At 40.9% G+C, this 27,523-nt stretch overlaps 1 protein-coding gene across 1 annotated transcript; it reads right to left on the bottom strand.

Moving 5' to 3' along the window:
- Positions 1-25,472, bottom strand: GPNMB (glycoprotein nmb). The gene is made up of 12 exons (XM_019534594.1): positions 25,192-25,472; positions 20,121-20,273; positions 18,836-18,979; positions 15,040-15,213; positions 14,011-14,169; positions 12,334-12,642; positions 10,833-10,877; positions 7,821-7,943; positions 7,176-7,278; positions 5,753-5,958; positions 4,130-4,217; positions 1-292 (listed from the first exon to the last, which is right to left on the bottom strand). The coding sequence occupies exons 1-12, from the start codon at positions 25,265-25,267 to the stop codon at positions 139-141; spliced, it is 1,734 nt and encodes a 577-aa protein (XP_019390139.1). The 5' UTR covers positions 25,268-25,472; the 3' UTR covers positions 1-138.
- Between the last annotated feature and the right edge of the window lie 2,051 nt (positions 25,473-27,523).

Raw genomic sequence — 27,523 nt, 5'->3', positions numbered from 1 at the left:
AAAATATTATTGATCAATCTACATGCGTTTGCAGTTTACCAGACCCCTGTGCTTATATAACAGAGACATTCATTGAAGCACAATTCAGATGTAAGCCTCATCCATACACAGTGTACAATTAGAAGTTAGACTAAAGATTTAAACAATTCTTGGTTTGCTTTTCAGCAGAGGATCCCTCTCATTGCTTCCACCAAAAAGAACTGCTTTGAAATTGCTGAAGTAAGCGCTCAGTACGTCATGGTTCACTGCTTGTCCTGTACTTCTTTCAATAGGTTTATACTTTTTGTATCTCCTGAAAGAAACATTGTTCAAGTTAGCTACTAAAAGGGTATTTTAGTGTTTGCACATTTTAAGATTCAACTAATGAATATAGAGATATATCTCTACACTGTATTAGACCACAATAGGGAGCACCGCCATCAAAACAAACTCTGCCACTTGCTCCCACTCTGTGGTGTTTCATGATGCAAAAAATGCCATTGGAGTTTAGTGTCACTGTAATGAGCACACCAAGACTGAGTACATCAGAGCTGTGCTGGGTGTGTTCTACAAAGTAGCAATATGGCATTTTTTGGCAATCAGCATGTGTGAAGTGGGAGCAAAGGGGTGGGTGGGTTCCTGTTTCCATTGGCTAAGTTCGCTGATGATAATTTTGGGGCATAGCGTCCACACCTGAGGACAGGCTAGTGATCCAGGCTGACTTGGACAAACTTAGAAAGTGGGCAGATACAAACCTGATGATGTTCAATACTGATAAATGTAAGGTACTCCACCTTGGGGAAAAAAGCCCACAGCATACTTAGAGGCTCGGCAGTGCTACACTTGCTGGCACCACTGCTGAAAGAGACTTGGGGGTCATGATTGACCACAAGATGAATATGAGCCACCAATATAATATTGCAGCTGGTAAAGCAAACAAAACTCTGGCTCGCATCCATAGATGCTTCTCAAGTAAATCCCAGGATGTCATCTTCCTGCTGTACTCGGCCTTGGTGAGGCTGCGGCTGCAGTACTGCATCTAATTCTGGGCTCCACAATTCAAGAAGGATGTCAAGAAGCTTGAGAGAGTCCAGAGGAGAGCCATAAGCATGATCAGAGGGCAAGAGAATAGGCCTTATGAAGAGAGGCTGAGAGCCAGGGGAGTCTTCAGCCTGGAAAAGTGCAGGCTCAGGGGGACCTGGTGGCTGCCTATAAGTACACAAGGGGTATGCAACAGGATCTGGGAGAACATCTGTTCACCAGAGCGCCACAAGGAAAAAAACAAAGACCAATGGTCATAAACTCCTCCAAGACCATTTTAGGCCGGACATAAGGAAAAATTTCTTTACTGTCCGAGACTCCAAGACCTGGAATAGACTCCCTCCAGAAGTGGTGCAAGCACCTACTCTGGACTCATTCAAGAAACGCTCGGATGCTTATCTTGCTGGGATCCTTTGACTCTATCTGACTTCCTGCCCTCGGGGCAGGGGTTGGACGTGATGATCTTCAAGGTCCCTTCCAGCCCTAACATCTATGAAATCTATTGCAGCATGCCTTACCAGACAACCCATTATTTGTGCAATGTCTTCTTTCATTCTTTCCCACAAATGTAAATTACCACAGATGCCACTTGAAACTAAGGCTGGGCCAAACTAGGAAGTTTTACCAGCATAACCGTGTTGGTTAGTAACGTGGGAAAACCTCACCTCAAACTGGCATGCCTACATCAAAAAAAAAAAGTCCTAGTGAAGATACAATTGTTTTAGCAAGAAAGGCATTTTGTCAATATAGTTTATTTCTCTTGAAGAAGGCTTAAGCTACACCAGCAAAAAAACTCTTTTCTTGATATTGCTGTATTTCCACTATGGGATCTGCTGGTACAGCTACACAATTAGAGTTAAATCAGCCAACTATTTTAAGTAAAAACAAAACCTAATTCTGAATGATTGTGTTAGAGCTGCCAGGTTTATAGACATTATTGAGACACATTTCCATTGAGGATTTTCACCAGTTTTGCACAGGCTTGTATGTACATACACACAGGTCTGCATATTACTGGAAATGAGAAGATGTTGTACGTCTCTCTTCCCACATTATCACATTGCATTTCTGAGGTTCTGGAAGCAGAATGATGCTAGCTATGATTTTTTTAAAGCATATTTAGTTCTGAAAGGATTCTAACATGCATTCCCAGGTACTCTGATATTCTAACCAGGCTGTAAAGGGTTCTGATCTTAATGCAGTCCCTAGACTAAAAAACTCCTTGTCCAAACAGTCTCAGGGGAACTGTACAAGAACCCAGCTTGTAACAATTTTTAAACCGAGTCATAATTACAGATAGGAGGTTTTTTTGCTCAAAGGGAACAGGAACAGTGTGTAATGTCCTAAGTGACATGGCCAATAAATATTAATGCTGACAGAATGCAAGTCTGAAGGACAAATTAACTCAATAATTAGAAGAAGTGGGAATACTCTTAGCTACCAGTACACAAATAATTTATATGATAAATTTAGCCTCTTTTTCTATTGTAAAATCTCATGTGGGGATAGTCATTCTGTATACATTTGTACACTATCTAGCACAATAAGATCCTGACCTGATAAAACCCAATGATGCAATAATAAATGTTTTTGTTTGTGAAATTCCTGTAAACCCATTACTGTTTTCTCAATGTGTTTATCATTCAGAGTTATTCAATTAATTGAACATTAATTGAATAATTTTGATGAATATTTCTTGGTCTGGAGAATATTAATAACACATAGTTGCAAATATTTAAAATGTGCAATTTAAGCCTTGTTGGTTAGTTTTGATTGGCTTGGTATGGTTTCAGTTTGCTGATTGGAAGGGCATGTCTACACGTTGCCCTACAGTGATGTAGCGATGCACTACGTCATCCCATGGTGTGCTACAGTGACATAGTGATCATGTGGGTCTACATGCGATCACCAGCTATGTCGTTGTAGCAGCATGCTCCTCCAGCATAGTGCACCACTACAGTGACATAGTGGCGAAGTCTAACTGTACACTGTGCACAAGTGCAGTAGCCAGCCATATTGTGCCGTGCTTTGGTACTTAACAAATGGAAGTACTAAAGCAGGGTGCTGTAGTAATGTCACCATACAGCAATGTGTAGATGTGCCCGAAGAGTACAGTTCTTTGAATCAGCTGACCATTTCATAGAGTCTTAGAAAATTAGGGTTGGAAGGGACATCAGGAGGTCCCTTCTAGTCCAACCCCCTGCTCAAAGCAGGACCATCCCCAACTAAATCATTCCAGCCAGGGCCTTGTCAAGCCAGCCCTTAAAAACCTCCAAGGATGGAGGTTCTACCACTTCTCTGGGTAACCTGTTCCAGTGTTTTACTACCTTCCTAGTGGGAATTTTTTTCCTAATATCCAACTCAAACCTCCCTTGCTGCAACTTGAGACATTGCTCCTTGTTCTATCACCACTGAGAACAGTCTAGCTCCATCCTCTTTGGGACCACCCTTTAGGTAGTTAAAGGCTGCTATCAAATCCCCTCTCAGTTTTCTCTTCTGCAGACTACATAAACCCAGTTCCCTCTACCTGCCCTCATAAGTCATGTGCCCCAACCCCCGAGCCATTTTTGTTGCTCTCCACTGGACTCTCTAACTTGTCCACAACCTGTCTAGAGTGGAGGCCCAAAACTGGACACAGTACTCCAGATGTGGCCTCACCAGTGCAAAATAGAGTGGAATAATTACTTCCCTTGATCTGCTGGCAATGCTCCTACTAATGCAGCCTACTATACTGTTAGCCTTCTTGGCAACAAGGGCACACAACTGACTCATACATCTGATTGTCCATTGTAACCCCCAGGTCCTTTTCTGCAGAGTTGGTCCTTAGCCAATCAGTCCCCAGGCTGTAGTGGTGAATGGAATTCTTTTGTCCTAAGCCCAGGACTGTGCTTATTTGTGCTTATATATTTAATATTTCCCAATAAATTCTTTAAAATTTGGTGACTTTGGGAGAATTGTAGCCAGTAAATTTGGTGGAATATTTGTGGAAAGCAAACAAATATTGATATAAATGTAGCTGAAATAAATTCTGATTTTTATATAACAGAATATCTATACAATTTTTTTCAGTGTTCTGATCAGCTTGTACCTATTAGACCCAACAACTTACTTGTAAAGAAGGAAAGTCACAATGACCACAAACACCACCAAGAAACAAAAGGAGATCAAGACACCTTGTGCTGTCCTAGAAGATGATCCTGGAATTTGAACACAAAATGTTTAAAATATTAGCTTTGTTATCTTTGCTGTGAGATACAATTGTCTGGCATCATTGTTCTTTCTGACAGGCAGATTTAGAAGGTGTAGCATATTTAATACTTCTTTCATGCTAAGGAATAGGGTTCAGCACTTTAAAAAAAAAAAGAACACGAAAACATTTACAGATTGTGGAATCAAATCCTTTCCTGATGCTAATGGAGCTCTGAATCTGACTTTATATGTTAGACACATGAGACATACTGCTTGCTGTCTCTTAACATACAATTACTTTACAGAATGAAAATATACTGAAGGGCTAGTTGATAGCCCTCAAAATTTAATTTGTTTCAACGGGACTTAAAACCAGATTCACAGAGTGAATTTGAGAGTGCAGCTGACTTTCTGAATGTGATTTTCAGACATTCCTAAATGTCCATCTGCATCTTGAAAAACTTATATACCTTTAAAAAACTGGCAAAGTACCCTCAGATGGTTAACTGGCCTAGAGTTATTAAAGTGAATAGGGAGGTGAAGACACTGAATAAGGAAAGAAATAAAGACTGGTTCATTGGCCAGGGTACAAGCCTAATAGTTGGAAGACCTGGGTTCAGTTCCTGGTTCTACCACAGGTCTCTTAGGTAGAACTGGACAAACCAGTGTATGTTCAAATCCTATTTTACCTTCACATACATAAGTGGTACTTAGGAAGTGCCACTAACCATAAGCCATATAACCAGAATCTTTGGTACTTAGGATCCCTCTATGCTTTATCAGTATTATGCAATTAACTGGCTAATTGCACAATTAATTGAAATCAGTTACACATACTAATTATGCCCTACAAAGTTCAAGCACCCTGGGAGAGGGCCCTAACCACAAAGCTATTGCACTAAAAGGTAGGTGGGAGGGTCCTCCTCCCCCTCTCATTTCTTACCAACCCCAGGAAATGTATGTGCAAGGTGACTCTATTCTACCACAAGTAGAAATGAACTCCCAGCTGTCATAAGTGCCAAAAAAAACCCTGCTGCTAAAAAGCTACATTAGTGACATATAGATATATGAAAGTAAAAGAGGATTTAGCTCTTGGGCTGTCTACATTGCTAGTTAGAGTCAACCTTAAGGTTGTCCTCAAGCCCATACCCATCAGACATCAACAGGGAAAACCACTGGCACCAGTTTAGCCCAACCACGGAACTCTGCTGAATTTCCAGGAATTATATCAACCCTGCCCACCTTATAGCCTGCTTCGTCCTGGGGTGCATTTTGCATTTACCTGTTCCCTGCAGGCTCAGAACACAGGAAGTCTGCTATCCCACAAATCATTTTTTCCTAAGTTCCTAACTATGGTTCGTATGCACCTGACTTGTGTCTCAGCTGCCCAAAAATAGAGCTATGCACAGAAGGAGAGACAAACCATCTGCCCACTGATTCCTAGAAAGGCTCTGCTTGAGGAGCAAGAAACAAAATGTGGATGCTTCAAGGTACAAAACAGATAGGGGAAGATGGCTTACACATCCTTTCCATTTGGACTCACCTCCATTTACAGATATCAGTGTGCTTGCGAGGGCTTGGCTTGTGTCATCACCCAATGTAATGTTTACACAGTAGGTTCCAGGCTCACTGAAGGCTCTTCTTATAGTCAGTAAGCATTCGTCAGTAATTTCAACAGACTCACACACCACATTCTGAGACACCTGGCATGTGGGGTCAGAAACTGTTGTGCAAGCATTTGTAGGAAGACTAGGAAGTGAGGAAATAGCAAGAGAATGCATTTTGTCAGTAGATTCCTATTAGTTCAATTCATAGACTTTCTAGTTTTGACTCCCTACTCTCACATGCCAGTTTTATCATGGTTCCATTTCACTGGAGTCCGTGATGTTCCATGGACATAAAACTTCTGTAACAAAGTACAGGCTCAGTCTTATTAGCCTTAATCTTCCATTAAATTAGCTGCTTGGCATATCATTCCCTATTTTCTGACTAAAGGAGTTTGTGTTCTTTCCACTTGGCTCCTGCAAGTGTACATCACCCCACAACTATGTTTAGCATTATCTATGCTTATACAGTATAAAATTACCAGTTGTTACACACATTTGTCAAAATCCAGAATTATCTTACCTAATCAGCTGATAGAATTCATTAAATTTAATGCAGTTCACCAACTGGAAAATGGAGATTCTTAGCTGCACTAGCACATGGAGTGGAAATGTCCTATCAGCTTGTTTGTTTTAGAAATAATTCCCAACTTTGCAGCTATGCTGCTTCTGTAAACTGCCTGGCAGCTTACAGAAACTTCAGGTCCATACACTTTCCAGGAGCTAGGAATATTAATACAATACTCTTTCCAATCGAGGAATGATTTCAACAAGTGCTTATACAAATGTCAAAATAATATTTTTAGAAAGAGGGCTTCCTCCTGTTTTCAGCAGGCCACGTTTTGATGTACTGTAAGGGCTAAAACCGTCTTTTACTAGCGTAACTTGGGGTGGGAGATGAGTCCTGGGCACTAATTCATAGGGATTGCCATTCTGGCTCTGTCTGTTTGGGGAACTTGCGATGAGGCAGCAGCAGCCTGGACTAGCGCCAACACGGCAGCATCCCCTGCACACTGAGGTCAATGTTTACTTTCCCTCTTCTTCCAACCCCATGCCACCTAGGGTGCCAACATTTCAAATTACACTTCTGCTATCTTCACCTAACAAACAGAGAATTGCTCTGCTCACCAGTAAGCTCTGTTATTTTACTTAGGCCTGTTATCTTAGTCTGAATCCCAAGAACCTGGTAACAGCTTCTCTTGACACTCTTTACAAATTAGGCTTGCATTCTCTTTGGTTTCTATCAGCAGATAGAAGCACACAGCAGTTACCAACTGTTGTTCATGCAGCTGCACATGTATCCATGTAGCATCTAGTATCTGGTTACTTTTCAAGAGAGGAGGTTTCCATTTATATACTTACCTCCCTTGGCAGGTAACAACGAAGTCAACCAGGGTGTTTGTCGCTTGGGCCACTGACATCAAGACACTGGTCATTTGAATAATATTTACCTCAAGGATGCCCTCTAAGGGAGGAAATAGGCCATCAAGTTTTCAGGGTACTCAAAGACTACAAAAATTTGAAGATTTCACATTTAAAAGCTGCTAAGGCAGGTGAACAGACAGCATTCAGCCCAGATCTTGTCTCTTTATAAACCTCTATCTTCCCAAAATTCCCATTGAGAGAGACAGTAGAAACTATAAAAGGGTTCCAGTGCATGTAATTTGCTTCCCATATTGAATTGTTGCCTTCTATGTTTTTTTTTTAATTTTTTTTTTTTACAATTTATCACTACCTTATTTTAGAATTTAGAGACTGTATAGACCATGGTGTAAAAACAAACAAAAGAAACCAAGCTAAACTAAAAAGCAAACAAAACACCCAACCCCTTCAACCAACCACAGCCAGCTAACTACATCAAATTGTAAGAAGCTAGGCCCAACCATAAATAAAAAGTTTTTAGAGTTCCATTTTATGAAGTTCACACAATAGAAGCCTGCCAATGGGATAAACAAGATGGGATTTACATGACCAGTTTTCCTATTTCTCACTTATTTATGTACTTACCTAAAATGGAGATAACAGCTTTGTAGTGTCCATATCTATAAATATGGCAGCCTCCATCAGGAGTGTATTCCGTTACACTAGCACTGGTAGGAGAAGCCAGATTAGCAGATGGATTGGTAGTTCCTGTTGGGTTGAGTGTGAAAAAGTTATTATTAGTTACATCTAAACAGTATTTTGCAAAATACATGTTATGAAGGCAACGTCAAAAGAGATTTAGTTTTCTCATGCCACGGGGAAGGCAACTAAAATAATTAAAAAAATCTTTTTGCTCTGCAAATAAATATAATAGAAAATGAACAGTGATACAACTGCCCTTAAAGGATCATCTTCAAAACTTTAAGAAAAATCCCTTCCCTAGTATTCTCTAGAGCCATGCAAAAGAAGCAGTTTGGTGGGAAATTTGGAGCCCTTTTTAATCTCTTTCTTCATTTTCTTAATGTCTGAGAATATTAATCACAGATATTATATCCACCAGCAGATAATTTCACTCTTTGCAATCAGATCCAGTATGTGTCTATTGTGATACAGTACACAAAACCTGGGATTTTGCCAAGCGGGGTGCAGATGGTGTGGTGCATCATTACATACAATGCAACATGCATTCTTCTCTAGGTAAAAAGAAATGAGAAGCTTTACTAATAGTTTAGGAGTGTATGTCTATATTATTCATTTCAAGATTGAAAAAAATATAACATTACTGGAATTATACTAAAAACCCCCCAACAAACTAGGCAAAAAATAAGCAAAAAATGTGTTAGTTCTGTTGTCATTAAAATTAAATTTACACCTCTTTCAGATTAATTAAATCCAGCCTTCTTGAGCATCTTGACAATGTATGCAATGTTTCACTGAAAGTCATTTCCACACCTGGGTTGATGTTTACCTGAGTTAGTTTTTCCAGACCTGAATTAATGTTTTTAGCTAGAGTCAAAAACAGTCTGCAGGACTGTGATAGAAACTACACAAAGAACAGCTACCAGACAGCTAGCAGAAGAAAGACTGGCTTAATCAGCGGAACATCAAAATCATTAAAAATGAGAGAGGGCTCTTACCATCTGAAGAATCAAGAGTTTACAAGGAATCAGATAGATTATAATGAACCATAAAGTCAAGTGACTCTCTTGCTGCTGCCTGAATAGAAATATTGCTGCCACTTTCAGGCAGTTGGTTTTAAACTTTGGATGGGCCAGGAATCAAAGAGGGGTGCAAGTGCATCACTGCACCTCCCTGGATCCACCCCTGATAAGGTATATAAAGTTTAGTACTTACCTTACTTTGGTCTGTCTCTTGGTGTAAAGAATGTAGGCTTTTTAGTGTATGTTATATATACAATATACCCCATTTATGGCCTGTATCTTTGATACTCATTTGGGATATTTGTATATATGTCTGAAAAAGTTATGTTCATCCTGCATCAACCCAAATCATCGAACGACCTGTGCTTACTTCAGTGGGTGTTGAATCAAGCTGTAAGTTCAATACGGCTATGAAGGGTATGTTCTAAATCCATTTGCCTGATTTAAAAACTCTGTACAGGGAAACCTACAAGAAGCTCCGACAACAGTTAGTTAAGGATTCTATCTAGCAGCAAGTGGTCAGATACCTTTTGGGGACACAACACCTCCTACAACTTCTAGGGAAACCATAGGGCATCCAGACTAACAAAGTGTTGGCTGCTGTGCCAGAATAAAGACATTTTAAGTCTTCAGCATGCAAGGGTTTAATCTTGTTGTCATTTATGTTCTAACTAGGTTAGAAGCCCAACAGTTCTGCTTCTCCTAATGATTAGTGTAGCTATTCACTATTAGAGGATAATGAATTTGTATAGCTAGTCAACTTTGAATGGCACTTGTTTTTACTTGTGTACACATTCAAACAAACAGGTAGGCCAAAGTCATTGCTACCATCCCTTTATACTGTCCTGTGCAAAGTGGACATAAAGCTGCCTTCAACAACCTCTGGAGAATTCTTTCTAGTTAAGTGGCATTGTTTGTATGGTACAGAGTTGCCACTGAAGTGCTACTCTGATGTAGAAAACCATATTTGGATAGTGCACAACTGGCAGTCACCAATCTTGGGATACTCTGGGTGACAAAACAAAACATTAAGACCATGTGCCACCAAGGGCAGCTTGAGGTAGGCCTAAGAAGCAATGAGGTCAGCTACTATGGACAAAGATCCTGGATGCTGTTATCTATATATTTTGCCTATATTTCATAAAGAGTTGTTTTCCTTCATTTTCCACTTTCTGGGCATGCCTACATATGCTATTAGTGTGACACGAACTCCAGTGCAGTTCACGCTGGAGTTTATTGTTTATAGGTGTAGCATCTACACATGCACCTGGGACCACAGCAGATTGAACTGAGGGGGAGCACCCTGGCTGGCAGGTGCCCAGGGGGTCACCTTGATAGCCCAGAGCTGCACCAACCTGGCTCAGCATGCTGCAGAGGGGCTGGTGGGGGCATGAAGGTGCTACAGTGCAGGGTTAGCTGGTAGGCAGCCCCCACACTGAAGTATCCTGGTGCCCCATCCAGTCCTGTCAGCATGCACATGTGCTTTGTGGCCCACTAAATAATGTCACCATAGGATAGTACTTGTGCTGGGTGTTTATTAGTTCACTGTGGCCTAATAGGGCCACATGTGGAGACACTGAGGCTTTACTGTGAAGCTAATTAGTCAGCTACACAGTAACCATCTCTTGTAGACACACCCTGTGATAAATAACTTTTCCTTTTAAGAAAAAGGGGATTGGATGTGATCATTTAAAATGGAGCATGGAACTGCATTGAACAGACAGACATTGAACTATTACTTTGACGAGAGGAGGCTTCAGGAGTGGAGGGTTATAAAAGTGACCAAAGAGTCCTTTCCTCAAATGTTGTGAGAATCTGGCCATAAAAAGTGTGTGTAAATATCAGTGGAAATTAATGATAATCAAACTGTAGTTATCAGAAAAAATAATGTACTAGGAAATTATTCTATAAATATACACAAGAGATACAAACTTACTAGCAGTATCATTTGTAGTAGTAGCTGGAGTTGGAGTTTTTGTCCCTGTAAAAGATCATTTTGATAAGTAGCAGATCCAAAAATATGACAGCATTGTAATTACTTTCTATTTGGAACAAGGGCTAAACTAAATCGTTTATTGCACTGTACAGTGCTGAATTAGGTAGCATGATTCGTACACTGGTTTTACTGGTTTCACACTAAAAACATCTTTATGTTAGTCACTTGTGGATAAGCAAGGGAAGGTGATATGTCAGACCTTTGGTGGATGTAAACAATTGCTTCAAATTCTTAAAATAATACTTTAATTCTTAAATCAATAAAACAATAAGGAGCCAGGAAAATTAGGAATTCAAATACTTTTTTTTTTAAATACACTTCTCATTAAGCCTACAGTGGATCTGGCTGAAAAAAATAAATAGAGGGGAAACCCATGAATATTTTGTTTTTTCCCCAAAAATAATTTGGTGAAAAAACATGTTAATATTTCAGAATTGTAAATATTATTGGCCAACTCCCAATTTGATTTATAGGTGTTTTATGCCTGTCAAAGTTGAAGTTAAAAAGCTTTTAAAATAGTAAACTTCTATGATAAAATAAATATTATATATAAATATCATAATGTAAATTGTTAATGAATATAGTGACAGTTTTTCTGGAATAAAGTACACATGAATTTAAAGATAAACAAAAATTCCATATTAACTCCACATGTGGTCCTTCTTATTCTACAAGAAAAGTACTTTTTTCCAAATGAAACTTAATAGCTAGCATGAGAATTTATTCATGGATTAAGCTAATCTAGAAAAAAGGCACTCATTCTGGAATAAGAGTGTTTGTAGGTGGAGCTAATCTGGAAGAGTTCATTGAGAACAACACTGTACGTAGACAAGACTTGAGTTTCTTTTTTTTTTTTTTTACATTTTAAAGCAAAATATGAGACTAGGATAAATTAGAGTGGGATGAATTAGAATCATTCTTAATTCTTAATTAGAATAGGATATATTAGATTTGGAATCATTCTAATTTATCCTAAATCTAATTTATCCTATTAAGTTATTCCAAAATGAAAATATCTCAGAATAGGTATTCCCAAAAATCTCCATATAAACACTTATTCAGGCATAAAAGTGTCTGCACAAGGAGCCATTCTGGAGTTATTCTCTATCTAGACAAGTCTTAATACCTTTAATACTGCTCTGACTTTAAAGTAAAGTTAGATATAATAATGTCCACTTGAGGACTCCTTTACACTCTCCAAGTAGCAAAATTTGCCTTAGTATAAATAGAAATCAGGCTTTTTATCTGTAATTTAAGCCTATGTGCTTATCCTGTTATTGATTTGGACTCTTAAGTTTACACCTTTTTTTACAACAACGTTGTAGCTCCAACTTGGATCACAGTAATTTTGTTTAAGTTTTCTATTTGTAAAATTAAAAATACTGGTATATAAGTGTTGTTAGTATATTCTCCAATATACAGTTGTTTGAAAAACTCTCACCTGATGAAGTGGGATATGGTGGAGTAGGTGTTGTTGGCTTACAAGGTACAGGTTTTATAGCTTGAACAGTTAAATTAAGAGTAAAGTTTCCCTCCAGTGTATATGTGTGAGTTATAATAGGGCTGTTTGATACAAATAAGCCACTGCCATCTCCATAATTCCACTTGTAGGTGATAGCAGAATTATTAAGGTAGTGGCTAGGATCATGGATTTTGACATCAAATATAATAGGTGAGTCTTTGATGAAGATGAAGTCTGAGATATTGCGGTCATTCTTCTGGGAAAGGTTCACAAATAATGGAATTTGGTCTGCAGGAAAAAATTAAAGCAAGTAAAAAACCGGCTCAACTACTCTCAGACTACAAAGCTTGAAGTGTGACACACAACCTTGTATCATATTAAGGTTCCATTTTTAATTTTTGAATCTGCACTTCTTTAACTCACTTTTTCTGTTCTGAATGGAGATGTCAATAAATACTGTGAAATGTGCAGCCAGAATCATGTGCATCTTTTGAAGGTTTCCATTGTTTATTAGAAATATTTCAGACAAGGAACAGGATATAAACAATTAGCTTAAACTTTATTTTGAATGAATCCAGTCTAGGATAGTATGAGTTAAGAGTCTACAGTATCAGATTGCTCAGACTAGCTGTTGTAGCACAGATTAAAAGGTCTGCATTTTTGCTTTATATTATTCTGGATAAATAGTTTGTTACTGGCATCATACATTACCATCCCTCTTCCTATGTTTTCACTGTTAATAGCCATTGTTGTGGGCCCATTTGCACATTTTCTTAACAAATATATTGTGAGAACTTCATTCCAGACAGTATGAAGCCTAGCTCTTTCTTGATTTTAATGCTTGCTAAGCAGCAAAGTTGTAATTTAGGACTCATTTCTACAAAGTATTGTGTTTATGCTGCAGGATATTCAACTGACTCCACTGAGACTAAGGGCACTCAGAACCTTTTGGACAGAACTCAAATATCTTCCAGAACTGCATCAACTTTTAAGTCCAGAGATATTTTTTGAGTACTAAGGGTGTGTGTATGTGTGTGGGCGGGGGAGAACCCCAACCCACACCTTGAGCTAATTCCCATTTCACTTCTACATGCCTCTACGGTCCTTATGCAGCTGTAGAATTATAATTTTTGGCACTTACACATGGTTTGGATTTCAGGTAGCAATGTTTGCCCTGAGTTTCCCTTCTGTGCATGCTCAGTAGGCTACAGTATGGCTGTGTAGGCTTCAGGACAGAACAAAATCACCTGGATGCATGTCTAACTCAAGGTAAGTCTTGAAAATGTAGTTGCAGAAACACCAGGACTAGCAACTATTTGACACAGTGGTAAGATGACTCTCCCACCTTTTAGCCCAATAGCCTAATAGTTAGGGCACTTTCCCAGGGAGCAGGGAACATGTCATAGGCTGCCCTCTCACCCAGAGAGAGTTTGGACTTGCATCTTCTGCTTCCAAGCCAGGTGTCCCCAGTACAGTGGGCTAAGCATTGCTCAAAACACTCTAGTTGTCTTCCTGAAACTAGTCTATTGGACCACTAAGAAGGAAAGATTTGTGGGATCTGAAAAGGTAGAGCAAGCCCAAGGAAGGTTAGCTCAATAGGATGGTAGCTGTTGCCCTGGAATGGGTGGGGGCCCTGGTGTCTGGCAGCACACTCACCTGTTACAACATAAGGAGCACTTGCTGTTGCAACTGGAACGTATGTCCAATGGCCTCTTCTGTAAACAAGCACTTCCATCAGATGTTTGCCAAGGGCAATATTAGTCGTGTTGATGGAAACAGTTGCTGAAGAGCCTGCAGTTTTTTGGTAATACTGGCCTACACAGAGACACAAATGTATAGCAGACATTTTCTTGTGACCAGTTAGAAGAAACTTTTAAATTTACTTTCTATGGAATTTTGTATTGTCTAAATCAAAGCAGAAAGTTTATTCTTATTCTCCATTTGTCAAACATACACCTTTCTAACATTTAACAGCATTTCATATCAGTCTTCTGCTCATTGCATTTCAATGTATTTCAAGCTTCTAAAGGCATTAGAATAATGCCTCAGCTTATACTGGCCTGATAAAAAGCATGAATTAAGGTGTCTTCATTTCCCCAGTGTCACTGAATGATGTTAATAAATAATAAAAATACTAATAATGTTGCCAACCTAAGTCAGGATCTTCACATTTACCGAGTAGACAATAGCAAGGATGTCTTGAATCAAAGTGTCTTGAATCATTGCACATCCAGAGGATGGAAAGGTTAGAATCATGGAATCACAGAGCTGAAAGAGACCTCAAAGGCCATCCAGTCCAATGCTTTCTCCATAAATGCATGCTGCATTATTCCTAAATCATCCCAGACAAATATTTAAACAGCTTCTTCTTGGAAACTTCCAGTGAAGGAGATTTGACAACTCCCTTAGGCAAGATTTCCTATAAATGTTGCTATACAGTACCATTAAGAAAGGATTTTTTTGCCCAGAAGTTGTATTTCTGTGCATCTACAGTCTTAAAGAATCTATCACGAAAATATCTGACTTCTAAAACCTGGAGAAGTTAGTAGAACATCTGCTCTTCCCTCAGAGCAGCTCTGAATCCCTTTGCCACTCTTTCACTCAATTCTTCTTATGGAATTCTAATGTAAGGCATTACAGAAACGAGTTAGGAAACAAGACCAAGACATGTTTCATGGTACCAACCAAGTGTGTGAAACAAATAGACAAAGTTCCTTCTCCTCCAGCCAGGATGATGAGGGAAAGGTCTCCCATCTGGGAACACATGGTGGGTATTGTTGCTTGTACAGTTTTCCCAACCACAGTCATCAATCCATTTAGTCCAGTTGTAAACATAATGGTCAAGAAAGTCTGTAGAATCTAGGTGTAGAAATTGTTACAGATCAGATTGATATGTTTTTTATATAAACAGTTAAACTTTTTTCCTTTATTTTCCTGTTGCTAAATTCATAGTCCAAATATGAACAGATTTACATTTACTCATATCTGTTGATTAATTCATCATTACAACAGTTCTGTGAAGGCTATGAGGGCAATATAATTGTCTTCACTTAGAGTGGGGCAATACTGCAGATTTCTGCATGGCTTGTCCATGGTCACACAGTAAATGGCACAGCCAGGAACAAAATGTGGATGGAGGGAGGTCAAAAGTTAGATCCTGCAGGGAACTGTGTTGAGTCTGGTTTAGTTCAACATTTTCATCAATGACCTGGAAATGCAGTGTGCAGTGAAATCTCCAAGTTTGTAGAGGATACTAAATTATTCCAGGTAGTCAAATCCCAAACTGACAATGAGGAGCTGCAAAAAGATCTTCCAAAGCTAAGTGAATAGGCAAAAAAGTGGCAGACAAATTTCAATGTCAACAAGTGCAAAGTAATTCACATAGGGAAAAATAACCTTAATTATACATACACAATGCTGGGTTCTAAACTACCCGTTACAAGTCAGGGAAAAGACTTTGGAGTCACTGTAGATAAGGGATTCTCAACCTTTTTCCAACTCAAGGCACCCCTCTATAACTTTTCAGAATTTACTGGCATTCCACTTAATGATTTTTTTTTTTCTTACAGGGTGCATCTACATGTGCAATTAATACAAAGCAATAAACTCTGCTCCAGAGTTTATTGCTCCAGAGTTTATTGCTTTAGGGTGCACCATTTGACTGTGCACTTGGCGGCAATAAACTCCAGAGTTTATTGCCATTTGAATGTGTGCCCAGGAGTGTAGCATGTTGAGCTGGTTTAGAGCAGCCCCAGCTGGCCGGAGGGCCCAGGGAGGTCAACCTGTCAACTCAGTGCTGTTCTTCCTGGCTCAACATGCTGTGGAGATGCTGGCTGGGGCAAAAGGATGCTTCAGTGTGGCTCTACCCAAAAAGCAGCACCCATACTGAAGCACCCTTGTGCCCCAGCCAGCCACCACAGCATCTACACGTGTGTTGCTGCAGAGTGTTTTACTCGGCAGAAGGATAGTACTTGTGTTTACTATTTGCAGAGACTAATCCTGGTTGCAGTATGGTTAGTGTGTAAGTACTATCCTGCTGTGGAATAAATTAGTTTACTGCAGCCTAATGGGGGTACACATGTAGATGCTGAGACATTTACTGCACAGCTAATTAGTCTTCTTGTAAATGCGCCCACACACCTTAACTTCTTGTGCTCCATGGCACCATTAGAAGGATCTAATAGGGTGGTAAGGCAGTCAGGGCACCTCTGAAAGCATGGCAGGGAATGGTGCACACTGAGTAGGGCTGGCAGGGGCTGCAAAGCAGGGCAGATTGGGGAGCTTGGGAGTGGGTCATTATACCCCTGAAGAAGGCACCTGTCCCTGCAGAAGGTAAAAAAGGCATGACAGCAAGCTGCTGGAACAGAGGCTGGTGCCAAGTGAGGGTGGCAGGACCCTGCCTTGCCCTTCCTTTCCGTTGTCTGCCCTCTCCCTGCCTTTACCCAAATGGGTGAGCATGGTGCCTGCCACTCCCACTGCTCCTCCAGGGATTTGAATGTCAGTGACCAGCACCAACATTCCCCAGGGCTCCTCTGACCAGGTTTGGGAACATGAGATCAGGAGGGGAATGACCTATGCTGAAACAGCCTGGTCCTGTGTCTACCTGCTTACATGTGGCAGAGCACACTGCTCAGTTTGGGGTGGTTGGCAGAAGGGCTGCCAGGGAGCTAGGGGGCTGTGCTTTTCAGCTCAGCTTATTCAGCTGTTATTCCTGCGCTCCCAGAGCTGCTGGGTGGGGTCACAAGGAATGGTGTTAGGAAGCTGGGGCAGGCATAGGGTGCCTGACATGTGGAGGAGATAGATATGGAGCTGCTTCTGTATCAGAAGAAACTTAAAAGGCTAGGACTCTAGTTTGGAAAGGAGAAGGCTGAGGGGATTTGATAGTGGTCTATAAAATCACGAGGGAAAAAATGACTAGGGAACTGTTATTTACCAAGTCCCAGGTTACTAGAACTAAAGGGCAGCTGCTGAAATTAGTAGGAGACAGGTTTAAAGCTAACAGAGAAAATACTTTTGCATGCAGTGTGTGGTTAACTTGTCAAACTCATTGCCACAGGATGTTACAGAAGCAGATAGAAAAACTAGTTTCAAAAGACGGTAGACAAATTTATGAATGACAGATTTATTAATAGCTATTAAACAGAACAGTCAGGAGTGTATCCTCTAACATCTCTAAATTAGTTATGATGGGTGCCAGGGAAGGTATGACAGGGAATATAGATCACTCTAGATAACCCTATTTCTACGCTGTCCCACTAAAGCCTCAACTACTGCCACTATCAAACAGAGAATACTGGGCTAGATGGTGCATTGGTCTGATCCAGTATGACACTTAATTTTCCTGTATTTTTATACTTCAGTTTATACAAACTCATCCTGTGCATCAATTAGATATTATTGAAATTGTCTGGAATACTGTACATAAGCAAATAATATGGGTGAGATATGTAAAGATGTGTGAACCACTTGTTTATGGTGTATCATGAAAGGCTAAAGGCAGAAACTAATCCTGGTTGCAGCGTGGTTAGTGTGTAATACCTGTTAGCACTAGGAAATTATCAGGTCCAGAGCACTTACATTATCAAAGTGCTGAAATTATCCATTTAAACTACATTATTGCTTTCTGGTCTTTTAAAAAAAATATACGACTGGGTAACTGAACAGTATTTCCAATTTCACAATTTACTACATCCCAATTCCTCTGTTTTTTTCAAATTACAACTCCAGCTTTTTCCTGCTTGGTCTGTTCTCATTGAGATAAGAAATTTTAATCATTTTCAATAGTTTTGTTGGCTCAAATGAAAGATACTCTAATACTGTTGACCAAAGCCTCCTGTCTCATTGAAGTCTGTGGGGTTGCAGCCTCATTCTGGAGGCAGATCTTGGCATAATCGGAGTTATAGCTAATTGAAAAATGTAGCTTTTTTACTTTATCAGATAGATTATTTTGAAATAAGTGCCATGGAAACTATAATCATCATTAGAATTAAAACAACTTATTTCCTCATTGGTAAAGCACAACATTTGTAACTACAGAAAGTATTTAATGAGTTACAGTAAAGTGATAAAAAATAAGTTATGGTAATATAAGACTACTTTCTGATATCCCTTTAAATTAAAATTAGTCTGATCAAGAGAAAGATTTACCTTTTTAATATGGAAAATTCTCTCAATTTGCTGCAACTTCAAGATTCAGCTTATACTTTTTATTTTTAAAAATTCTGCTTGTTTTACCTTTGGAATATTAGGAAGGTAAGAGAATAAATAATAGTTTAGTGAGCTCAGAAATCCTGAGTGAAGAATGGATAAAGTGGGTTAGAAGGACCTCTGTGATGGATGTATCATGCCAATATTCAGTTCAGTGACTGGGCTGGGCTGAGCAGTAACAGGTTTTCTGAGTCATGTTCTAACAGCTTGAAGAATTCATTAGCAATATCATATGCAGGTGTGTTCTCAGTACATGAGTACTGTTGTGACTTACCATTCTTGCAGTTCCTGTCATATATTATGTTGCTATCATTATCTTCTTTCTGGCACCTGGGAAACTCTAGGATCACAGCAAAGGACACATTTGAGCCCACTAGAGCTGGGCTGTCAGTGGTCAATCTGGCTACCACTCTTCCTCCTGAAGAAATTAAAATTAGATGTCATTGATACAGCAGTCCCTTCTAAGAAGCCATATCCTAAGAGGTATTTAGATGCCTGAACTCCTATTAAAAATCAGTTTAACAAACTGAAATAAAATATATTTCAATGATAGTTTAGGAACTTAAATACCTCTTTGATCTGGCTTATTACTTTGATCTGTGCATAATTTGAATAAACAATGTTAAAAATTGATCACATCAAAACAATGCAAAAATCAGTGCTGAGAGATACCCAGAAGTAGTTCCACTATTGTAGCTCTATTGGCTCCAAGTAACTCTATACTTGCTAAGGGCAAGGTGAATCTCTATGACTTCTTATGATATGATCTATTTAATTGAAGTAATCCTTCTGAAAATAATCTTTCCCATGTCATTTAACCAACTGCAATGCCCTTAAAATCTAACAAGATTATCAAAGAGAGGAGACATTTTGTTTAAACAGTTTCAGAGAGACCCGTTGACTTAATTTAAGTGCCTTCTACACTAATAGAAGCAGTGGTCTTGATATTACTCTTTTAAAATTATTTGATGTATATGCCACCATTCCCAGAAAGGGCTCAGGGCAATATACAGTATAAGACAAAATAACTTATAAAAACTGAACAACAATAGTAAAATATGAACTCTGAGGCTAAGCCAGTGATTCTCAATCTTTTTAGACTTAAGGTATCACTCAGAATAGGGCAGCTCTCAGTTTTCACTCATTTTTTGACTCTGGAAACACATCAGAACAATTTTTCTGTTGCCAAGAACTCAGAATGACCACGAAAGGTTAGAATGTGTTTAATGTTATGGAACCCTGTTTAAATCTTTTAATTTCCTTTTGAATCACGTTTGCAAACTAACAGTGCTAACAGTGGATGGCACCCCACAACACCGTTCACAGGGTCTTAAGGAACTCCAGGGTGCCATGGTACCTTGACTGAGAATCACCGGGTAAAGCAATAGTTAAGCACTGTACTGTAACGCTGCTTCAGACAATGCATGGCAATCTGGTCCCAACTGTTTACTGCTTTGGGATATATACATTCTGAAAGGCACTGTCCATAGCATTATGTTCTATTTGGGGTTTTTTAGGGTACATTTCCCAGAACATTAGTATTCCACATCTAGATCTACCTCTCCAGCAGTCATTCCATCTGGGATCTCCTTCTTCCCAAGATGGATAAAGTTTTTCATTCCAGTTGTTTTGATCAGGAGACCAGCCATGCAGCTTCTTATGGTACCTGACATGTGAAGAAGTTTTTCCATGGCTCAGCACATCTCGAAACTCTGGACAGAAAAGTGAACAAAATATGAATGTTTTCTTTGCCTTCATTTTAAAATATTCATGCACTGAATGCCAAAACCTTCACTGACATGAATGTAGAGAACTTTATCATTGTAAATGAAGCTTGTGTCTTCCAGTCTGTCAATAATAAACTCTTCTGAGACTTTCCTTTCTTTAGGGTATGTGCAAATTATATGAATATCAAAAGGCACTTGAAGAAATAGTAGCATATGGGCTAAACTTTAGCCCTTTGGGAGTTCATGTATTCCTTCTCAAAACTACTTGAAAAATCTTCTCAGTGGATTGTAAACCAAAAGTTACATTGCAAAAGCTGATCTGAAAAATGTGAAATGATACTGTGAACTCTTAGCCCTGATCAAAGAATTCAAACAGCTGAACCCTATCCTTCTTAATATCAAAATGACTCTATATAAGCAGTTCATTGTGGAATCAGAACTTACTAATGGGGAAACACATCAGGTACAAAGGACATTCAGCAGAAAAAGTCCAGTATTTCTTATTATGAACATAAATGTGATACATACACTTCTCTCTGCTATTTTTAGAAAGGGCTAAAACACACTCGCTCTTTCCTCTCCACTAAAGCTTGAAGGGGGTGGCAGGGAGATGCTTGCATCCCACAGTTTTAAAATTGACTTTTTTTTTTAGTTGCTGTTTTGTATTCTAATATTATAAAAGCCTACATCTGTCTATCTTTCTGTCCATAATGCTTTATTCATGCTCTGACTGGCTGACAAAAAGCCAATCCAAATGTGAACAAGCATTCAAACAGGAGCTGGTGGCAAAATGGAGCACTGCCATGATGGTAGTGACACAGGGGATGGAGAGGGGAGGGCGAGGCCTAACTTTAACCCTAACCCTAACCCCCGCCCTGCTCCCTGGAGGCGTGGGCAACAGAGTGGACAGAACAGGAGGGGCAAGGTCTTGCCCCCCTTGCCCTGCTCTCTGCAGGTGTCAGTGATGGAGTGGAGGGGGGGATGAGGCCATTGGAGCTGGCCTTGCCCCCCCCCCCACTCCTTGCAGGTGGCAACAATGGAGCAGATGGAGGATGTCCTTTGCTCCCCCCCACTCCTTGCAGGTGACAGCAGTGTCGGTGCAGGGGGTCGAAGCCACAGCTCTGGCCTTGGCCCGCCCCCTCCCCCCTTCCATCGTTGCTACCTGCAGGGCTCAATGTGGGATGACCCGGTGGCAGTGGGAGCAGGAGCGGGCCTGATGCAGGTCAGGGGAATAGTGGGCACGCTGCGGGTCAGGGGAGTGGTGGGGGGAGGGGAGGAGTGGCCCTGGGTCCCACATGGTGGGGGAGAAGAACTGAGCCCGAGCCATGGGAGAATCTGGCTTGCCACGGTGCGGGGAGCAGTGGGCCTGGGCTGACCCAGAGGCAGCGGGGGACCGGAAGGAGTGGGCTTTGAGCTGACAGAGGGGGGTAGGAGAAGGTGGGGGAGGAGTAGGCCCAGGCTCATGGGGGAGGAGGCTTGCTCCTCCCCTCCCCCAGCCACTGCTGTGTTGGGCAGGGCCTGCTGCTCCCCACCACCACTGCAGTGGGCCAGCTTCTTCTCCAGCTTGGGCTCAGGCCTCCTCCCCCCCTCGGGCCCAGCCCCACTCCTTCCCCCCACATCAGCTCTGAGCCTGCTCCTCCTGTTCCCCCCCCATTGCCGGGTTGGCCCGGGCCCACTGCTTCCCCTGCTATGGCAGGCCAGTTTCTCCCCACCCTTGGGCCCAGGCCCATACCTCCCCTCCTCCCCTCTGCCACTGTAGCAGGGAGGGGGGAGAGTGGGCCCAGACCCAAGCTGCAGGAGTTAAAGGGCAAGCAGGTCTGGATGGTGGCGTGGGGAAGGCATGGGGCTCTGTCCCCATACTCTTCTCCCCTACCCCCTGTCATTCCTGATGGGGAATTGGGTAGTTTTCTAATAAAGATGAATTAAGAAAGTTTTACAGGCATTTTTACCATCCTGAAGAAGGCAGGACAGGGACTTTAGAGACTAACTGGTTCAGAGAGATAGCTAACCACCTCTCTCTACTGTATTGAAGGAATTATACATGCAGCTGGACATAACAATGGAATTATGGGGTTGGTTTACTTTATGAAAAAAGTGGATCTGTTCATGCTTGGAATGCTTACGTAGCTATGACCAGAGTGACAATAAGCTAAATTCATTCTAAATATAACTGTTCTGAGTTCAACAGGGCTAAAGTACAGAAAGTCAAAAAGCCCAAGACTGAATCAATTCAATCTTTGCAGGTTAGTTTAAGCTGCGTAGATTCAACCAATAAGCAAGTGAACAGACATTCCCTTTTGATTCTGGAAATGCAGCCACATGCCTGCAGTGGTTCAGACCAGAAGCCAGGGTGCACTAAAGTACACCTCCCTGCTTGGCTGAAGCAGACAGCTTGGGCCAAGGCTAGTGCACCCGCCTTGTGAAGAGGGATTTGTGGGGGGATGCAAAGCATCATGGGATGTTAGGGGACTGTGAGTTAACTTGACTTTGGAGGGGATCTGGGACAGAAGTTCAATAAATTAATTTAACCTAAAACAGTTAAGTCTGATACTACATCCATCAAGGTTTACCTTAAACTGGTTTCAACCATTTTAAAACCAATTTATGTACACTGAACTTCTGGCATTTTACAGAGTTCAACCAGTTTGTGATCACTTCTACTGGTTTGTGTGTAATTTCTGTTCCTTGCCTGAAAGTACTGTACACCCATGACACCCAAAATGAGTACACAGCTGCAAAGTGCTTTAAAAGGTCCCTATCTCATGACACTCTGAACATTCATTACATGGAGGTTTAGATGAAGGCGCTCCTAAGCAGAGCACCTTTGCCAACTTGTGCTTGTACATGCCAGGAGCAGGGCTGGGCTGACACACTTTTCAAATAGTTCTGAGAAGAACTGCATGAGCTACCAAAGGGCTAAAGTCTTGGACCATATACTGCTATTTCTTCAAATGCTATATTCAGAACGGGAGGCAGGGTATGGGGAAAGGAGTGGAGGGAACTCATTCTGGGTGATGCCCAGCTGGCGCTGGAGGCTGGGGTGGGTAGATTGAAGCCCGCTGAGGTAGAGGGCTCCAATCCGCACCCGCCAGCACAGGCAGGAGAAACCCTGGAATGAACCTCCTTCCCCTCCCTCTCCAGCTAATGTCTGGTGGGTCAGGAGGATCAGTCTAACTCATGGCACTTTATGTGAAGTGCCATGAGTTAGACCAGGGAGCTGCACTTCTGTCTGTACCTTTTATGTGTAATTTTTGTCACATTACCCCAAGAATAATGTTGCCCTTTCACTTGTGGGCTGATGGTACGTAAAAAAGTGGTTGAAGTGGTCATTAAGACAGCTAGTGTTTTTGGAAAAGGATTTAATTCATAAGCAATTTATAATGATAAAGTCAAATTATTTCTGTTTCAAAAGCTATACACACACATATATCTTCTCCCCTTGGAACACCTGCTTTTTTTAAATGATCAAGGTGAATGCAGCTTATAAACACTGTCTTTTCATATTCTTCCTGCTGAGAAAGTTCAATTCTTCCATGGGGTCTTCAAGAACCATTGGCAATCTTTCAACTCGGAAGGTCATATGCAGCATGAGGCCAAATGAAATAATGTAATTAATAACCTGTAGAAACATGTCAAATAATGCATGATGGTATAATATTAAATTTCTTGGTGATATCAGGAAAACCTGCCATCAAAAGCCTAGAGGTTTTCCTGAACTTTATATAGGATCAAAAACAACATATAAACCACCTGGTTATTGGGTGCACAGCTCTATCATGAATGAGGCAGACATTTTGTGACAAATAGCATAGGGGTCATGATTCCCAAGGATTTAAGCTTTTTAATTTAAAAGTTAGACACTGATTTTTCAGGGTTTTGCATATGGACAAAACCTATAAAGCTTGAAATTAAAAAAATTCTGATTTTGTCAAAATTAAATATTTCTAGCAACATTTTTAATTCACCAAAAATTTTCAGCGTTAAACTTGAATGTTTTTCAATATACTTAAATTGTCAGTAAACCAGTACTATCTATCTATTTGTTCAACTTTAGTAATAAATGTGATCATTAAAAAAATCTAACAAACTAGACAAGTTCTTAAGGCAATTCTTTCCTCCCTGCCCCCTAGCACATACTTTGTTTATTTCAATCAAATATAAGAAGTTTCACAAGCTTAGGATTATACAACAAAGGCATTTTTCAGGCCAACAGTTACTTTCAGCACTAGCTCCTCTAATACGTGGAGAGAAACTGGAGTAACTACAGCTCAGGGAAAAACTTAGAGAAATGTTTTCCTCATTTGCTGTTAAAAGTCTTCATGAGCAAGTGACCATGAAGCATCATGCAAAGCAGTAGTTTAATAATACAATCCATGAGAGTGATTACTATTAATAGTGATAAATTTTTGTGATTTTGGAAGAGGAGAAATGTCTATCTTTGCACATTGCTCCCCATTCAGTTGGACTCCTGTCCCTGAGCTGCTGTGCTATTTCTGCTGGAGAAATGAAAAAGTGACAGCTCTTTCAATATGTTGCTCATGGAAACAAGAAGAGGTCAACGGAGTCTCGGTTCCCTCTCCTAAACTCTTTCTGTGTGAGGAGGTCAACAACAGATCAGTCCCCATCAACCCCAGGCCTTGGTGAATTGCTCCTAAAGAAGATTGGGTGGGGGAAGTAGGTAGCAGAGTAGCTCTTCCACCTCAAATCATATTTGCAGCCACAGAGGCAGGTAACCCTCAACTAGACTGGCCTCTAGGTAGCTACAGCCTGAAAATACTCAAAGGTCCACCTGAATCTGCAAAAGCCTACAGTTAAGAATAGCAGCAACAAAAAACAACATAGCTTTGACTGCAGTAAATTAAACATCTCAGGTCAGGTGAGAGAAAAGCAGTGAAACACTCACGTTTGGCGGTGGTATATAGAACCCCTTCATTCAGGAGGAAGAATCCAAGGAAGACCAGGAAGCACAAACCTTTCATGGTGTTAGTGAGCGTGTGTGTTGCACATGCAGGTGAACAGATTCTGTTCTAGCACAGGTTAACTTTAATGCTCCTCCAGCCTCTTCAGAGAAGCAAGAATAATATTTCACTGTTCCCCTTCTCCTCCTCCTCCCTGATTAAATGAAGGGCTGCAGGGCTCATCATGTGATGGCATTAAGCAGAGAGGCATGATTTTGTGTTCTGTTCAACTTTTCAGCTCATGTGCTTCTGACTCACTCTTTTAAGCATGCACTGGAATTTCTAAGAGTGCCTCCTGGAGTCATGCCATTTACCCCTCAGGTATGTCTGTACCAATTTTGCATTGTTTTTAGGTTTTGTAATTATTTAGTTTCAAGTTAAAGCCATATTCTGCCAGTAAAGACATGCTACTTCTTTTTTTATTTTGGCTTGCAGTTGTTTCTGCAACAGCTTAACCTGTTGCAGAAATCTTGATGAGCCTTGATGAACCTGTTGCTGATTCACATGGTATCTGGAGGATGTGATGGTTCCATTTCTGACTTAAATGGTGAATGGCTGATTTCAGCTCAGCTTGGGTTCATACTGATCTCAACATTGATGCACTCTTGAAAATTTTGTTCAGTATTACATACTTGGTAGTTAAAATGTATTTTAATTATATGATATCATCATATTCCTCTGTTCAAGAAGAGGTTGGATAGCCACTGATCAGGGAAGATCTTGGCACAGCCATGTCTCTTTTCTACTGTGGGTATTTCCTTTTTTTCCAAACTTTGCTGGTTGCCCTCATCTCCCACCTTTCTGGTATTTGTGTCAGAGTGTTTTTAAGCTGCCTTCAGATGCGGACTTTGACTGGGTTTGCCAGTGCTCCTGCTGGGACCAAAGCCAAAGGTTGCTGGCTAGAGAGTCTTGCCCCTCCTCTCAGGGTCAGACCGATTGCCATATTTGGAGTCAGGAAAGAATTTTATCCCATGATCAGATTGGTATGGATTGCAGGGGTTTTTGCCTTTCTCTGCAGCAGGGGGCATGGCCTTCTCCTCAGGATCTCTTGAGTGTATATTGACAACATTTCATAGAAGCAGAGTGTTGCCTGCTGTGGTTCTCCTTCTTTAACTGTGGCAGGTTATGGTGTTAGGTCTGTGTTGTGTCAGTGTTAATGGTAGTCTTACGTAGAGTTTAGGTTATGGATTATATAGGATGGTTTGGATAGGGATGATCCTGCCTGTGGCAGGGGCTTGAACTAGATGACCTCTGGAGGTCTCTTCAGGCCCTACTTCTCTATGATGTTGGGATGCTGTGTTACACTGGGTACATCCACACATGCTTGAATGCATTTACTAATGAACATTAAAATTAGTACCTCCAGTATGAGGGTGCCTATACATGAGTGCAGAGGCTGCTCTGACACACTGGAATTTCAGCGCATTGGAGCAGACTAGATTAATCACGTCTGCTGGAGCATGGTACTACTGCAGTCCAACAGCCTCCTGAGTCTTGTGTATGAGCGTCCCCACGTTTAAAAATGGTGGTGGGGGTACGTGAACTCAAAGCTGCTCTAATTAAAGTGCCACCCCCCACCCCTGGAGCATGTATAAAAGTGCCTTTGAGGTACAGGCAGTTCTCAGACTTACAACACAATTGGTTCTTGAAAACCGTGTCTTTTTAAGTCGAAATGTTGTAACTCAGAACCAAACTTCTCATAAGAAACAGTGTTATAAATGAGGGATTGTTCCTGAATCAAGGCCCGATACCCTATTTTCACCAAAAATACCCCAGAATTTTGTGCTCAGTCAATTATAGATGAGTAATATATCTACATTATTGTATGTATATTTTAAATAGCAATTATATTGATTTGGAAGGACTTCTTCGAGGTGAGTTTGATGGACTTTTTGAAAGGCTCTTGGTTCGACTTTTTGGGCGCATCCACACGGGCGCGCACATGCCTCTTGCCCTGCCTCAGACTCCTTTGAGGTGGGGCAACAGGCATGTGCAGGAACAAAAAAAATGTTCCCTGCACTGCAAACTTGCAGCATGGGTAGAAAATTAGACCCCTGAATATCCAGGGGTCTAAAAAAATTGATCTTAAAAAAGCGGTGCAGGGCATGCATGCCCTGAGGCAACCGGAGGCTGGGTCCTCCACAGAGAAACTCTGGCTGCCAGAGCGTCTCTGTGGTTGCCCCTCACCCTGGTGCTGAAACACACGGCCGGTGAGGCTGCATGTTTCAGCACCAGGGCTCTGGTGCCAGTGAGTAAGGGGTCGGGAGGGCTGGAGGA

This window comes from Crocodylus porosus, unplaced genomic scaffold (assembly GCF_001723895.1).
Source record: "Crocodylus porosus isolate Cpor-Errol unplaced genomic scaffold, CroPor_comp1, whole genome shotgun sequence".
Lineage (NCBI taxonomy): Eukaryota > Metazoa > Chordata > Crocodylia > Crocodylidae > Crocodylus > Crocodylus porosus.
Note: the sequence above shows the minus strand (reverse complement) of the source record. Positions and strands in the feature narration are given on the sequence as shown.

Bases quoted from the DNA above. Each gene is read 5' to 3' on its own strand.
- GPNMB (XM_019534594.1), bottom strand. From the start codon at position 25,267: ATGAAAGGTTTGTGCTTCCTGGTCTTCCTTGGATTCTTCCTCCTGAAT. The intron at 18,980-20,120 runs GTAGATCTAGAT...TAATTTCTTCAG, and splicing joins ATGGAATGACTGCTGGAGAG to GAGGAAGAGTGGTAGCCAGA. The intron at 7,944-10,832 runs GTAAGTTTGTAT...TCAACCCAACAG, and splicing joins TACTACAAATGATACTGCTA to GAACTACCAATCCATCTGCT.